This window comes from Penicillium rubens (genome assembly GCF_028828025.1).
Source record: "Penicillium rubens strain IBT 27055 chromosome Unknown utg000002l_segment0_segment0, whole genome shotgun sequence".
Classification (NCBI taxonomy): domain Eukaryota; kingdom Fungi; phylum Ascomycota; class Eurotiomycetes; order Eurotiales; family Aspergillaceae; genus Penicillium; species Penicillium rubens.
Window position 1 is genome coordinate 9207919 of NW_026890600.1, and position 14814 is coordinate 9222732.

Below are 14814 nucleotides of genomic sequence, written 5' to 3' on the forward strand. Positions count from 1 at the left end.
TATTCATCAAACCTCTGCCCCGGAACAGATCAAAAAAGTAGATACAAGAAATAGATCACAGTGCCGCGGGACCTTCCAGACGCGCCAGACGAGACTCCAAATCACGCACCCAGGGCTCGACAGTCTCCACGTTAGAGCGGAGAGCAGCTTCGCCCTGTTGCATCTTTTCTTCGACGGTCGTGAGACCTTCGCGCCACTGCTCGATCTCCGACGCCATCTCGGCATGGCGCTTTTCGAGCTCATTGAGTGAGTCCGCGGCGTGTGCCGCGCCGGCATGACAGGCGCGCAGAGAGCGCAGACGCTCGAGAACACTTGGAAGCAGCGGGTGCAGGGATTGGATGGTTGGGAGGGTGGAGTAGAGGGCTTGGATCTTGGCGGCATGGTCGTCGTCAGTCGATGCTTCTAGTGCAGGGACGACGTCGGTGTCGGAACTTGCTAGTCGGGCGTTGTGAACGGCCTTTGCGGCCTCGAAGGCTTTTCTGCGCGCTGCGGTGAGCGCCTCGGCGTCGGTGGTCAACTTTCGCACTCGCGTGGAGAGAGCTTCCATGTGTGGGGTTGTCATGCCTGGCGCGGCATTGGATACTCCTGGCGCTGTGCTTGCTGGGCTCGTGCCGACCAGAAGTCCGGTTAGTGCTGAGAGGCGGGAGGCGAGCTGGTCCAGAGCTGGGAGGACTGGGTGCGACGTTGACTCGTTGATGCCGTCGGCTATGAATGGGTTGGATGAACTTGAGATACCGATGGAGCTTTCAAGAAGCGCTAGGCGGCTGTCAAATGCTGCCGCGTGAGAGAGAACCCCTGCCGAAGAGGTATTTGGAGCCGGCACTGTGGAGACTGCCTTCGATGCATCGGCCGAGGATTGTGTCTTTGCGTCTGTAGTAGAGCGAGTCTCGGGTCCAAGCTTCTGGGACAATAAAGCAGCAGCCGAGTGTGGTGAGTTCGCCGCACCTCGCGAGGCGTGCAGGTTGTCCAGAGCGCGGCTCAGCTCCGCAACGCCATCACCTAGGTTCTCTCCTGGCTTTTCAGGTGCTGCCGCACCTCCAGCCTCAGCGTCGGTTTTGTTCGCCATTTCCACCTTGAGATCTTCGACCTCTCTCCGCAGTCGCGCAAGCCTCCGCTCAAGCGACTCGTCCTCACTGTCACTCAAGTCACCAACCTCCTCTACCCCATCCTCGCGTCTCCGGCGACGGCGGCGGCTCATACTCTTGCTCCGGTAAGCCTGCCGCTTCATGGAAATGCTATCTGAGAAATTGACGTCGCGGGCGTCCACGGCCGCGCCCATGAAGTGCATACGCGCCTGGTCCGGGTTGACACCCTCGCGGTCGATGTCGGAGTTTGAGCCTGCATCATCATGGTCGGAGTCTGTGCGGATAGTGGCAGTCTAGAGAAGATCAGTAACTAGACCCACTGACATGTCCTTGGTGTGGAATTGGCGAACTCACGGGCAAGGTGGATGCTTCGTCGGTCAAGTCGGGGGTCTCATAGATATCTGGGGATGGGTCCTGGGTCACAGTTAGTGGAAAGGCCAGTGGATATCAACATCCGGTATTCCGGTAATTCTCACCAGATCAGGAAGCCCGGCATATTTCTTATTGAAAGACATGATTGGATTGTAGCTCCTAAGTACGTATAGTAAACACCGAACTCTCCTTAATCACATGTACAGTCAGCAGATCATGTGACCTCTTGCCTCGGATTGAGGAACAACCACATGCAATTGACATAATGGGCCCTTGAAGCCCATTCCAAGACAACTATATATTAAGTGGCATCGCTTGGAAACCGTTTCCTTTTCTTCTTTTTTACCCCTGAAGTTCCAAGTTTCTCTTCAACTGACCAAATCACCCTTTCGTGGCTCATCAACTTCCCCCCACCATCCCCGCATTCCATCTTCAAACCAGCTACTATATACATCAACCTTCAAGATGGCCGCCCCTGCTGATGTTACTATTCAGGACTTGAGTGGAAAATGGGAGATGGTATGTCCCAACAAGAACTCAAGCTCTAGAAAAAGCAAATCAAATTGAATACTCATGTATAACAGGACTCAACCCACTCTAACCCAACCGACCCCATTCTAACTCTGGTATGCATAAGCCCTAACCTCCCGTCCCGCCAAGTTACCCCAATATAAAACAGCCAGGCCTGTCATTACCCCTGTCATAATTCACCCTCCAATCATACAAATTCATAACTCACGATCCCTGTCATAACAATCATTATATTATCCCCACCATGCACTACACCATATATAAACCCTACCTACAAACCCAACTAACAAACCCAAACAGCAAGGAATGGGCTGGGTCATGCGCAAGGCTCTCTCCTACGCGACAGTCACAATCTACGTCAAGCAGTACGCAGACAGCGAGAACCCAGCGCTCATCCACATCGATGCGCAGCAAGTAATCACGGGCGGCATCCAAGGCACCAAGGAAGAGCGCAAGCTAGACTGGGAAGTGCGCGAGCACGTCGACCACATCTTCGGCAAGCTGCAGGGCCGCTCGCGCCACATCGCCGGCGCGAAGAGCGAGGACGGCGCTGTGCGCCCTGTCATCGAGATCCAGACTAAGGTCGGCTCGCCTGAGGAAGATGCTAAGGTGCAGAAGTTCCTGACTGGCGAGACTCTCATTGATGGGTCGAAGAGTGAGGGATTCCTGGCTGAGGAGGGCGAGGCCGTGTTCTTGCAGAGCTTTGTGAAGAATACCGAGTCTGGGTGGACTGCTGAGCAGGTTTGGGGATTTGAGACTGTTGAGGGCGAGAGACGTCATACTCGTCGTGTTGTTGTTACTAAGGATGGGAAGGTTGCGTCTGCTAGACTTGTTTACGCTTTTAAGGATCGCAAGACTGACGAGTAAGATGTTATTGCCCGTTGTTGAGTATGGGCTTTGTACTTTCTTTCTTGGGTTTTCAGGTTTGCCTTAGGTCAATTTAGCATTCTACCTGAGCAATTGTCTTTGATTAATGGTAGTATGCATTGGGGAGGTATTATTGAAGCTGGTCATAGACATGCTATAACAAAGATGAAGTATGAATATTTTGAAATTGTTTCCTTTTCCGAGAATCAATATCATTATAACGCTGCATGCACTTTTCAATTTGGTAATCCGTGTCCAAATTCATGAATGCTGGGATATAAAAACAAGCATATGGCTCATATACATTCATTCATTGACATCCATGAGGCATGTGTTTTGTTTGACTAGGAAAGACAAATTTCGTCATTCGAATAATCGGCTAAAAGAAATATAAAAAAAGCAAGGGAGGCAGACACCAAGATATTTACGAGTGAGTGGGCATCACCACGTGGGCCTTGGTGCTGACTGCATCCTCGCTCTTCCAAAGACTGGTGACAGTCTTCTGCTGGGTATAGAACTGCAAGCCAGGCTTGCCGTAGAAAGTGTTGGCACCGCCACCAGCAATACTCTTCTTGTTACCGGTGAAAGAGAACATGGGGAGAGGGACAGGAATTGGCACGTTGATACCGAGCTGGCCAGCCTCGCATTCCTTCTGGAACTTGGAGGCGGTCGACCCGGAGCGGGTGAAGATGGCAGCACCGTTGCCGTATTCGTTGGCGTTAATCACGTCAATGGCGTCGTCAAGGGTCTCGACATTGAGGCAGACAAGAACGGGACCGAAGATCTCCTCCTTGTAGCACTTCATATCGGGGGTGACATTGGTGATAATAGTAGGGCCAACCTATGCAGACATAATTAGTTTGAGTTACACAGATGTAGAGGGTTTCCTATAGTTAGACTTACAAAGTTACCGTTGGGGTAGCCCTCGGGCTTGAACCCACGGCCATCCAGAAGAATGGTCGCACCCTCTTCCTCAGCGCTAGTAATCAAGTCCTCAATACGCTTCTTGCTCTCAGGGCTGATCACAGGGCCGAGGTCGGCACCCTCCTCAAAGCCACCGTTCACGTTCAGGGCCTTAGCCCGCTCGGCGATCTCGGGCAGCCACTCCTTAGTCTCGCCAACCATAACAGTGGTGCTCAATGCCATACAGCGCTGACCAGCAGCACCGAATGCAGCACCGACAATAGCGTTAAGACACTGGTTCTTATTGGCGTCAGGCAGGACGGCGGCGTGGTTCTTAGCACCCAGGTTGGCTTGCACGCGCTTGCCATTAGCAGAGCCACGGGAGTAGATGTATTCGCCAGCACGGTTGCTGCCAACAAAGCTGATAGCCTTGATGGCAGGCTCATCAAGAATGAAGTCCACAGTAGGAGCGGTACCGTGGATGATGTTAATCACACCCGGTGGGAAACCAGCCTCCTTGGCAAGCTCTGCCAGGATCATCGCAGCACCAGGGTCACGTTCGGATGGCTTCATGACCAGGCAGTTACCAGTCACGGTAGCGACAGGAATACACCAAAGGGGAATCATGGCGGGGAAGTCTTGGTGACAATTAGCATCTGAGGGATTGAAAGTGTTGACATAGGCAACTCACTGAAGGGGCAGATAGCGGCCACGACACCGAGCGGCTCACGGTAGCTTCTTGTCTCCATATCCTTTGCCACCTCCAAGACCTCGCCGGTCATCTGGGTGGTGATACCACAGGCAGTCTCGGCAACCTGAAGGCCACGGAGAACATCACCTTTGGCATCGGCGAAAGTCTTACCCTGCTCAAGAGTAATGGAGGCGGCCAATCGGTCCCAGTGGGTACGAATGAGGTTAGTGAACTTGAAGATAATCTGCTGTCTGGCCATGATGCTAGTAGCTCTCCAAGCGGGGAAAGCCTTCTCGGCCGACTCCACAGCGGCCTTTAGCTCCGCATCTGTGCTCTGGGGCACACGGGTGACCAGGTTGTTGGTGGCAGGATCATGGAGGTCAATCCAGGTGGATGCCTTGGATGCCACAAACTCATTGTCAATGAAGTTAGCGGTGTCAATTGGGTTGGCAATCTTCTGATGGCTTGTTGGGTATTCAGTGGCGGTAGAGACGGCTGAGGTTGTTGCGTGGACGAGCCGCTGAGCTGTTGCGTGCAAGCGGCGAGTGGCAGACAGTGATGAAGAGGGCAGAATTGCTCTGCGAGAGGCCAAGCTACTAAGGGAAGTTGTGGCGAGAGATCGGGTTGAAGAGGCAGCTCTGGCAGTTACCGACACCGTGCGGGGAACTGCGCGGAGAGAGGGGATGGAACGGGCAACTGACCGACAAGCAGCCATGATGAATTGAAGAGAGAAAAAAGAAATGAGATGCGGAGACAGGACAAATCACAGATTAAGTAGGAAGAGAAATGCAAAGATGGTTTGAGGGTGAAAGGACCTGGGGGAATCATATACTAATGGTTACCCCAGGCCCGAGGTCAACCGCCTTAGTCACCGGCCTGCCACGGTTCCAAGGTTCCCCACATTGTACAAATGAACCCCCAGATAAGGTAACTTCTCGGCATTTTCAGCCAATGACAAGCTGGAAAGTGATTCTCGAATCGCCGACACTAACTGGCGCTTAATCGGGGGATCGCGTATTAGATGTTGTAAGGCAAGGAACGAAGTCAATTAGGAAGGCATTTCCCTTTCAAGCCATAATTTTTGCTTTCTCCATATTGGGCTAAAAAGCCATAGTTGCGGCACTACTAAAACGCATAAAGGGAATTGTCTCCGAAAAAGAAAGTGAATACCGAGTAGAGATAATAATAGCGATAAACAGGAGTATACAAATCGGGCCTCCATTCAATGTTCTTCACCTTTTAAACTACTACATCGGCCAAAACATAACAAAAAGGGGATCACTGCGGTAACTAAATGCAAATCTCTTCGCTGGCTGGGTTTATGGGTAAAATTCTTTTCTGCGTATAATTGGTTTGCCAGTTATCGCATTTACTCGGCCGAGGAACGGGTGGTGCGCTTGGTGGCACCGCCCTTGCTGGTCTCAGCGGAGGAGCTAACAGCCTGTTCCTTCTTCTCCTTGGGAGCACCGGCGGGCTGCTTGCCCTTCTTCTCGGCCGGGGCCGCAGGGCTGCTGGCGCCAATGGCACCCACAACGACGAGGATCATGGTCAAGAGGAGGGCACCCAGGCCACCGGCCACCTCAGGGAGGGTCTTGGCAGCGTTGACGGGGTCCTCCTTGGCCAGCTCAACGAAGTGGTTGACCTTCTGGCGGACGAAGGTCACTGGGTCCTCCTGGAAGGTGACAGTGGTACCCTCTTCGTTGACCTCGGGCTTGGGCTTGCTAGCCTCCTCTTCAGCCTCCTCGATGGGGAACTTGACATCGAAGGTCTCCTTGCGGAGCTTCTCAGCATCCTCAACGGAGTGACCAACGTAGACGTTGTCAAACAGAATGTCATTCTGCATGGTCCAGATCTCGAAGCCAATAGCGCCCATGGGCTCAAGGTTGGATGGGGTCTTGTCCTCGAAGTAGGCGGGGTTCTTGATCTTACGGGGGGCCCAGACACCCTTGTAGGCAGGGTTATCGATGAGAGGGGCCTCCCACTTGCCCTTGTACTCGGGGTTCTTGATCATAGGGCGGGTCCAGGTACCACAGCCAGAGACATCGGCACACTTAGGGTTGGGGATAGTGGGAGCGAGCCAGTCTCCATCCTCCTCGTCATCCCAATCCTCGGGCTTCTCGGCCTCGGGGTCGGGAATGCTCTCGGGCTCATCCTCCAGCCAGTCAGCGGGCTGAGTGGCCTCCTCATCGAGGATCTCGAAGGGAGCTTCTTCATCCCAGTCGGCGGGCTTAGTGGCTTCGGGGTCAGGGATCTTAACCTCATCGACCCAATCGGCAGGCTTAGAGTCCTTGGGATCATCAATCTCCTTCTCAGGGTTCACGGGAGGATTGAAGTCCTCGAGGAGGCTGCCCTTCTTGGCAGAGTCACCATTGATCAGGATCTCAAAGGTCTGATCGGGGTTGACGATCAGGGTGTAGAGGGAGGTGACCTTGTTGGTGCGGGCCACAGGAGGAGTCTTAAGGTGCTTCTCTTCGTACTCGCCGGTCTTGGGGTTCTTGTGGCGGAAGATGAAGTGAACCTTGTTAGTGGCACCGCACTTGTCAGGGCCGAACATGACGACATAGGGAGTGCCGTTGGAGAACTCGTCCTGGTGGAGCTTCTTGTTCTCCTGGAGAAGCTTAAGGTAGGCACCGCCGCAAACCAGGGAGTCTAACACAACGCAATTTCAGTCAGTAAATAAAACGCGAGCAATTGTAGAAAGTCACGACTCACTCTGCGGCTTGACCTCGTACTGAACCACCAATGTCTTGCCCTTGTTGTCAATCTTCTTGGGGAACTTGGCGGAGATGGCGTGGTGGGCAGCAGCGTTCTTCACGACCAGACCCTTGTCGCCATCAATACCCTTGAAGACAGAGGGCTCCTCGACTGCCCATTCACCGACGTAAGCCCACTCATCGTCGGACTTGTCATCCTTCTTCGCGTGGGAAGGCTTCCAACGAGACTCCCAATCGTCTGTGAATTGCTCCAGGAATGGAGCTTTGAGGCTGGTAGGCTTCCAGGAGTTAGCAGGAGGCAATGGAGAAGGTGTGGTTTTGGATGCATACAGTAAAGGTAGGCCTGTCAATGACGGTGGTATCGGCAGTTTCCTCCTCCGCATGGGCGTAGCCCATGAGGCTGGCGGAGGAAACCAGAGCCGATGTCAACGCAGTGTTAAAGCGCATATTGTAAACAACAAATCGAAGGAATGAAAGTGGAGCGCACAGCACCAAAATGAAGAAAAGAGGAGGTGGTTTTATAGAAAGGGCAACACTGGGGGGAAGGTCCAGGTGGCCTCTTCAGTAAGCTCCCCAATCGGGACTAGGGCGTGTACACACGGGCTTCGATTCTGTTCTACATGCATATGCACAACTACTAATCGCCTTAACGCTACGCGAACGCCGGCAACACTCTAAGTGGATGGGATAAAAAGAGCTAGAATAAAATATTATATTAACGAGTCGGATATTCCAATATAAGCATGTTAAGCAGCGCTCCGCGCGGCAGCGGTCCTAACGCGAGACCCGTGGATTAACGCGGTAGCGCTAGCTAGCGCGAGTACCTACACCGTACTAGTTACTCCGTACTACTCCGTACATCTGTCACTTCTTGGCTTTCCCTTTCCCTTTCCATTTTAGTACTTCTTGTCGCTTTTTGCTAAGTGAAATTGAGCATGTGTCTAGGTGAGCTGATCTGCTCACTAGAATACATATATATTATATAAGCACAGCAGAAATCCCTACCTAGGTACCTAGGTACATACCTAGGTACCTGCAACAAAACACAGACTAGGATCGTGATAGCTGTATCCATGAATTAGCACCTAGTTGAATCAAGAATTCGCTTGTCGCTGTAACTACTGAGACACCACAAATCCAGAGGTAGGAGATTTAGTTTATTCACTATCCACCCCTATAGACAAGACATCATGACACAGAACTCCAACTTGATTAGCCAGGTGCACGAGTAGTTTACTCGCTCACATAATTTTCGAACTTTCGAAATTCACTCGATGCAAGCACAGATGAAACCGGAGGGCCTTAATTTCGGATCAGGCACCAGAATGAAACGAAGAAGATCTCTTAACTGCTGCGGCATCTCCACCTTTTTTGTCTCTTCATCCAGATGTAGGATCGATTGTAGTTCTAGCACTTCACTTAAACATCGGGCAGATTCCACTGTAGCTTTAAGGACGTCCGTTTCAGATGTCGAAATCTCCCAGTAGGCAAAGAGCCGCTGTATCTTTGCCATAGACCAAGCGTTGTTAAGCAAAAGAAGGGGGCTGTCCCATGCCCCCAACACACCGGGTTTGATCCAGCAAAGTAGCATCGCGGCAACAGCCCAGACCTGCGATAGCTCAGTGCACGCTTTGCCTAGGAAGACTTCAGGGGCACGCATAGCATATGGTTGGAGTAACTTCGCCGACCGGGACAACTATAAGCGTTTCAGTAAAGACATTTCTCGTACCTATATTAATACTTGCTCACCGAGTCCTAAGTCCGCTACTTTGGCGTTGGTCTGGATACCGGAAAGTAGGATATTAACGGGTTTATAGTCTAGAGTATGTAATTAGCAAATTTCAGCTCTTTTTAAGACCAGGTACTCTACCTGTATTCATATATTCGTAGTTCTCGAGAACGACACAACTTGTGAGCGCTGCTCTCAAAAAAAGATCGGATAAGGGAGCCGATACGCATATCAGGACAGTATTTCAACTCTGCGAGAGTGGTGTCTAACCATTCTAAAGCGATAGTGCTCTCGTCGATCATATCATACATCTTCCGGAAACACTGGGCCGAGGCGACAAGAGGGCGGGGGTTCATGGATAAACACGAAAATAACGCATTCGTACTGGAATCATGAAGGTTGGAAGATGTCGCTAATATTCAGTCAGACGTGGCCCGGGGGTTGTGTGCCTTTATCAACTGAGACCTGAAACCAGCCCCCAGCTCAAATGCCCCAACCAGAACAGCCGCGTTTGCAACGAGAATGGGCCAAGTTCCCAGAAAGAACTGATAAAGTCCCCGGTCCGCCCCCGAACTGGTGTTTTTTCTCGTAGCATCTAGCTACTTATGCAGACTCAAAATGCCCCGTGGCAAGCTCCCATCAGTAGCCCAAGCCCGCAGTCGGACCAATTAAACAGGAAAGGGCTCCCGTCGCGTATCGCTGGTTCGAGAAACTGTCCTGGAACTGTCCGCCTGGAGTGCATTAGGGGTGGCCAAAGGATAATGACCAGAAATGAGAAGCCCATACACGAAGCCTTCGACCTAGCGGACAAAAACCACACGGATCCATAGAAACTACGCTAGGCGTGATTGTGGATATACACTTGCGCAAGATATAGGCTCGGTGCCCTGTGCAGCACCCTTTGTGAATGACGATGGATATGCGTCTGGGGTTTAGTTTAGAGCATCTGACGCATGGATTCCAATAGTGGGTCCGTGGATCCTGGCCCGCTTTAGCGGGCTAGTTGTTAGCGGACTAGGTGTGGGTTACCTAGGTAGCTTAACGCTGACACAAGGATGCATCTTCGGGCTGCAATCAACATTCGATACGCGCGATGTAACAAGCTAGTCACAGTGAAGCCTGATGCACGCGATATCACGCTAAGTGTTTCTTTCCTATGTGCTTTAACACAGGCTACGTCTCGGGGTCTGTCCCAGTATTTATTTCTAATCGACATAAGTTAGTATTTGAGCTTGTACCCAGCTAGACTTCTCTCTACTATATACCTCTACATAAGCAGAATTCTCCGGGAAGCATCCATGCCAATAACGTAGAGGCCTCATGCACCTTCACTCTCGATAAACGCCAGTCGCACTAGTAATATACGTCTACGGAATAGTCTATAGTAAAGAGACGCGATATATAGATGCTTGCACGCATGAACACGTGGTGTAGTAGATGCCCAATTGACCAAGCTAGGATGTTACGTACGGAGAAAGCTTCACTCTCTTGGTCCTTCTTCTTCCCCTCCGTCCCTCTTTTCGACGTCAATCCTATCTATTGATCCTTGCTTGTGCTTCCTTCTCAGTAGAAAATGAATGAGACTCCGGATAGTTTACAATATGCATTATCACCAACGCGGTCTAGGAAATGTTCGGACTGGTACTGGCTTAGAGCTTAGTGATTATCTTCCGTCACTAGCATTCTAAGATACCGTACTCGTAGTAACATCGAGAGGTGTCCAACAAGCCCACTTCTCTACAGAATAGGTGTAGCAATAGCTATACAGCTACGTCATATCTAATATACCTGCATTAGATCATTTCGATGCCTAGACGGGCATTTCTGAAATGTCTATGGGCACTGTCCTCTGCTCCCACTTCATCAATACACCATTCAAGATGTCAAATCCTTATCCTGTATTTCCTACAAGACTAAGATACCGGGTGAGTCAGTTTACCATGCCACCTGGGCAGCCCTGGAGGAATTGAAATGGTTTGGTCTTTGGCATAGAGAAATATTCAAATCCCTGGAAGAATGTATGTTGTATGTAGCTGGTGACCCAGGTTGGGCGGAATCCCATTCTTGCAAATTGCTTATATAATGTGTCACTACCGGGGCACTGCTACATTTTCGAATATCTCTTTCTTTTTGTTATTATTCGAGCTGTAAATATAAGAGCTATTCCAATTCCAGATTAGGAGTTATTAATATGTATTATCTTGTAGTTATATAGCAATTGTCAAGTATGGATGGACGAATGTGCGGTCCCGCGCAGATCTCCCCAATTACTCTTCCCTCCCCTCAAACGTCCATTGGTTACTCGGCACTTTCGGCGCAAAACCTCATATCTCAGCTGGACTAATCTGGACAATAAGAAAGTTGAATTGCAATCTTAGGTCCTCTCCCCAACTCTGGAATTATCTGCCTTGACCCTACGCTAATCTGTCGTAGCCCATCATGTGCCCCGCAGACCAAACCGTCGCAACGAATAACAATGACCACTTGGTCCAGTCTGAGGACCCTGAGCACCCGGCCAACCTTATCCCCGAGCTCTGTCGCAAATTCTACAACTGGGGATGGGTTACCGGCACTGGAGGTGGTGTAAGCTTATACTTCGAAGGAGAAAAAATTGCAACGGTGCCCCGCTGATACAACAGTAGACCTCGATCCGCCAAGGTGACCACATCTTTATCGCCCCGTCTGGAGTTCAGAAGGAATTGATGCAGCCTCACAACATCTTTGTGCTCCAATGGCCCACCCCTAAATACCCTGCCTCGGAACGCAACTACATCCGCAAGCCCCTCAAGCTCAACCCCTCCGCTTGTACCCCGCTATTCCTGACTGCCTTTGAGCAAGGGGCTGGCTGCTGCATCCACACCCACTCACAATGGGCGGTTCTAGTCACCCTGTTGGTGGAGCGGGAGAAGGGCCCTGACGCTTGCTTCGAGATCAGCAACATCGAGCAGATCAAGGGCATTCCCCGCGGTAAAGGAAAGGGCATGCTCGGATTCTTCGATACTTTGAAGATCCCCATTATTGAAAACACCGCCTTCGAAGAGGACCTCACCAGCGGTTTGGAGGCAGCTATGAACAAGTACCCAGACGCATACGCGGTGCTTGTCCGGAGACACGGAATGTAAGTGATAATAACCTCACTCCATGTGATATTGATGCCTATACTAATGTTGGTTCCTCCTGCAGTTACGTTTGGGGTGATAACACTGCCAAGGCGAAGACTCAGTGTGAGAGTCTGGATTACATCTTCCAGCTGGCTGTAGAAATGCACAAGCTGGGCCTCCCGTGGGTCAAATAGATACTGCATGGTTTCTAACGGCCTATTTTATGCGCGATGGTGATTTGAGCTGGGAAAACCGTAGATAGATTACCCCGACATTATGAAGCTCCAATTGAAATGATGTGACGTATTGCGACGTGGGACATTTAGAACATGCTGGCGAACGGCTGGGCAGAGATTATCGGGTAGTGGTTGGGAAGAGGCGACTGGATTCATCATGAGCATAAATAAATAGCAAAAGCAGTGCCAATTGCAAAGTAGTTGGACAAGTCAAAAGAGGTGGACTCCAAAGGCTCCAGGGCTGGATCCCGTGAGTGACTAAGGATGCGGATCAGCCTCCACTCCAACCAGCTCCCTCTCCAACTCCATACCGCACCCTTTAAGCTCCGATTGAACCAAAATCAGTATTAATTCGTTCATTCATCTTCTCACCGTTATCCCCTTCTCTTCGCTTCGATCTCATACCGGTAACAATGGATCTCGACTCTGGAGATTCCCCGTGGGGCGGTAGGCAGTCATGATACCACAGCTCTTTGAATCGCGGTCTGATTTATGATGCAGATGAGCCTTCACAGTTCAAGCCCAGCGATGACTCGTCCAAACCCAGCACTCAGGGAGGTGGTATGTATCCTTTGGCTTATCCGCTCTTTCCACGACCTCCCACTAAGCACACTACCATACAGCAGCTGCACAAACCCCCGCGTCAGACAGCTCGCCCGCCGTCCGCGTACCAGGAAGAAGAGGCCCCCGAGGCACACGCAAGATCAGCGCACAAGCCACTAAACTCGAATCCGTCGATGATTCCGTCGACCCTCTCGGTCCATTGGGAGAAGCGCCCGCCGAGGCCACCCCAACACCCACAGATGAGGCACCAGCACCGCCCCAGAAGGAGCCTTTCGCCGGACGTGGCGCGCGACCATTCTCCTCTGCCTCCCAAGCATCCAGCGGGGTCGGGGCAGCGGACTCGGCCAATGTGGAAGAGGAGAGCGCGATCTTCCGAGGACCCCCTCCCGTGCAGCCGCCGGCGCAACCGGATGGCCCGAAAAGACAAACGCAGCCTAGCATGAGCGTGGAACAGGCTGCGAAGCCGACTTTCCAGATCTACGTCGGGGATCCGCACAAAGTGGGGGATCTGACAAGTAGTCACATTGTTTATCAAGTTTCGACCAAGGTAATAATGGGCCTCCACGCACATGAAACCTACAGACTGGAAAAGAAGAAGCTGACAGTAATTGGTATTGCTAGACAACATCTAAAGCCTATCGCCAACCCGAGTTCACCGTCAGCCGTCGATACCGTGATTTCCTCTGGCTCTACAACTCCCTGCACGGCAGCAACCCGGGAGTGGTTGTTGCGCCTCCGCCAGAGAAGCAAGCGGTTGGCCGGTTCGATACCAACTTCGTAGAGTCGAGGAGAGCTGCTTTGGAACGAATGCTTAACAAGATTGCCAGCCATCCTATTCTTCAACATGATGGCGATCTGAAAATTTTCCTGGAAAGTGAAGCTTTCAACGTCGATGTTAAGAATAAGGAAAACCGAGAGCCCGATATTGGCCCAAGCAAGGGAATGCTGAGCTCCTTCGGTATCTCGGTTGGTGGAGGAACCAAATTTGTGGAACATGACGATGTAAGTGAATCGTTTTTAATACATCGGCCTCGCCTGCTCACATGTAGATAGTGGTTCCACGACCGAAAGATCTACTTGGATGCGTTGGAGAACCAGCTGAAGGCTCTATTGAAATCAATGGACACTGTGGTTCTACAACGAAAGGGACTAGCTGAGGCCGCAGGCGACTTTTCGAGCTCATTGCATGCCTTATCTGCCGTCGAGCTGTCTCCCGCTCTCTCCAATCCACTGGAAGGCCTGTCAGAACTTCAATTGCGCATTCGCGAACTTTATGACCGGCAGGCGCAGCAGGATGTTCTGACGCTTGGAATCACGATCGACGAATATATCCGTTTAATTGGAAGTGTCAAGATGGCTTTCACGCAGCGGCAAAAGGCTTTCCACACCTGGCATGCAGCAGAGTCCGATCTACAGAAACGCAAGAATAACCAAGACAAGCTACTCCGCCAAGGAAAGACTCAGCAAGACCGCTTGAACCAAATCAGCGCCGACGTCGCAGATGCAGAGCGCAAAGTGCACCAGACGCGGCTGCTCTTCGAGGATATGGGACGGCTTATGCGAAACGAGCTACAACGGTTTGAGAAGGAGAAGGTGGAGGACTTCAAGTCTGGCGTGGAAACCTTCCTTGAAAGTGCAGTCGAGGCTCAGAAAGAGGTAATTTCTTGCCAACTCTTGCGTGTTTATTCCATCCAGCTAACCCTAGCTACAGTTAATCGAACTCTGGGAGACATTCCTCCTGCGTCTAGATGCTGGCGAGGAGGGGCTCCCGTATTATGTACCTCCTGAGGCGAGCGATGCAGCTGCTCCGGCAGAGCCCACAGCGTCGGCCTCGGAATCGGGGCCACTGGCTGCTGAAGATGATGCTTGATATTTCTCCTGTCCTGGGTGAAAAAAGTGCTTTTTCACAACCCCACTACTCGCACCGTTTTACCTCGTCTTTTGTATTCATTATGGGACATCCCTTTCGCGATGTTTGTTTATGCCATGCTGCAATTGATCACGATCCTCAGCAAGCCGAT

General features: G+C 51.4%; 7 protein-coding genes across 7 annotated transcripts; 3 read left to right on the forward strand and 4 right to left on the reverse strand.

The window, feature by feature from the left end:
* Positions 1–55: 55 nt before the first annotated feature.
* N7525_005920 (uncharacterized protein) lies at positions 56–1600 on the reverse strand (the record flags this gene model as incomplete). Its single annotated transcript, XM_002564281.2, has 3 exons — positions 56–1378; positions 1440–1499; positions 1562–1600. The coding sequence occupies 3 exons, from the start codon at positions 1598–1600 to the stop codon at positions 56–58; spliced, it is 1422 nt and encodes a 473-aa protein (XP_002564327.1).
* Positions 1601–1922: 322 nt separating this feature from the next.
* On the forward strand, positions 1923–2855 carry N7525_005921 (uncharacterized protein; the record flags this gene model as incomplete). Its single annotated transcript, XM_002564280.1, has 3 exons — positions 1923–1976; positions 2042–2083; positions 2289–2855. The coding sequence occupies 3 exons, from the start codon at positions 1923–1925 to the stop codon at positions 2853–2855; spliced, it is 663 nt and encodes a 220-aa protein (XP_002564326.1).
* A 424-nt stretch (positions 2856–3279) lies between these two features.
* Positions 3280–5164, reverse strand: N7525_005922 (CoA-acylating methylmalonate-semialdehyde dehydrogenase; the record flags this gene model as incomplete). The annotated part of the gene is made up of 3 exons (XM_002564279.1): positions 3280–3696; positions 3759–4396; positions 4450–5164. 3 exons carry the CDS (start codon positions 5162–5164, stop codon positions 3280–3282), a joined length of 1770 nt encoding a protein of 589 aa, XP_002564325.1.
* A 654-nt stretch (positions 5165–5818) lies between these two features.
* clxA (calnexin) lies at positions 5819–7610 on the reverse strand (the record flags this gene model as incomplete). Its single annotated transcript, XM_002564278.1, has 3 exons — positions 5819–7098; positions 7162–7441; positions 7494–7610. 3 exons carry the CDS (start codon positions 7608–7610, stop codon positions 5819–5821), a joined length of 1677 nt encoding a protein of 558 aa, XP_002564324.1.
* An 820-nt stretch (positions 7611–8430) lies between these two features.
* On the reverse strand, positions 8431–9248 carry N7525_005924 (uncharacterized protein; the record flags this gene model as incomplete). Its single annotated transcript, XM_061213552.1, has 3 exons — positions 8431–8859; positions 8905–8981; positions 9065–9248. The coding sequence occupies 3 exons, from the start codon at positions 9246–9248 to the stop codon at positions 8431–8433; spliced, it is 690 nt and encodes a 229-aa protein (XP_061070573.1).
* Positions 9249–11331: 2083 nt separating this feature from the next.
* On the forward strand, positions 11332–12187 carry mde1 (methylthioribulose 1-phosphate dehydratase MDE1; the record flags this gene model as incomplete). Its single annotated transcript, XM_002564276.2, has 3 exons — positions 11332–11475; positions 11535–12010; positions 12076–12187. The coding sequence occupies 3 exons, from the start codon at positions 11332–11334 to the stop codon at positions 12185–12187; spliced, it is 732 nt and encodes a 243-aa protein (XP_002564322.1).
* A 455-nt stretch (positions 12188–12642) lies between these two features.
* N7525_005926 (sorting nexin 1) lies at positions 12643–14663 on the forward strand (the record flags this gene model as incomplete). Its single annotated transcript, XM_061213553.1, has 6 exons — positions 12643–12676; positions 12731–12790; positions 12853–13340; positions 13415–13795; positions 13847–14449; positions 14505–14663. 6 exons carry the CDS (start codon positions 12643–12645, stop codon positions 14661–14663), a joined length of 1725 nt encoding a protein of 574 aa, XP_061070574.1.
* Between the last annotated feature and the right edge of the window lie 151 nt (positions 14664–14814).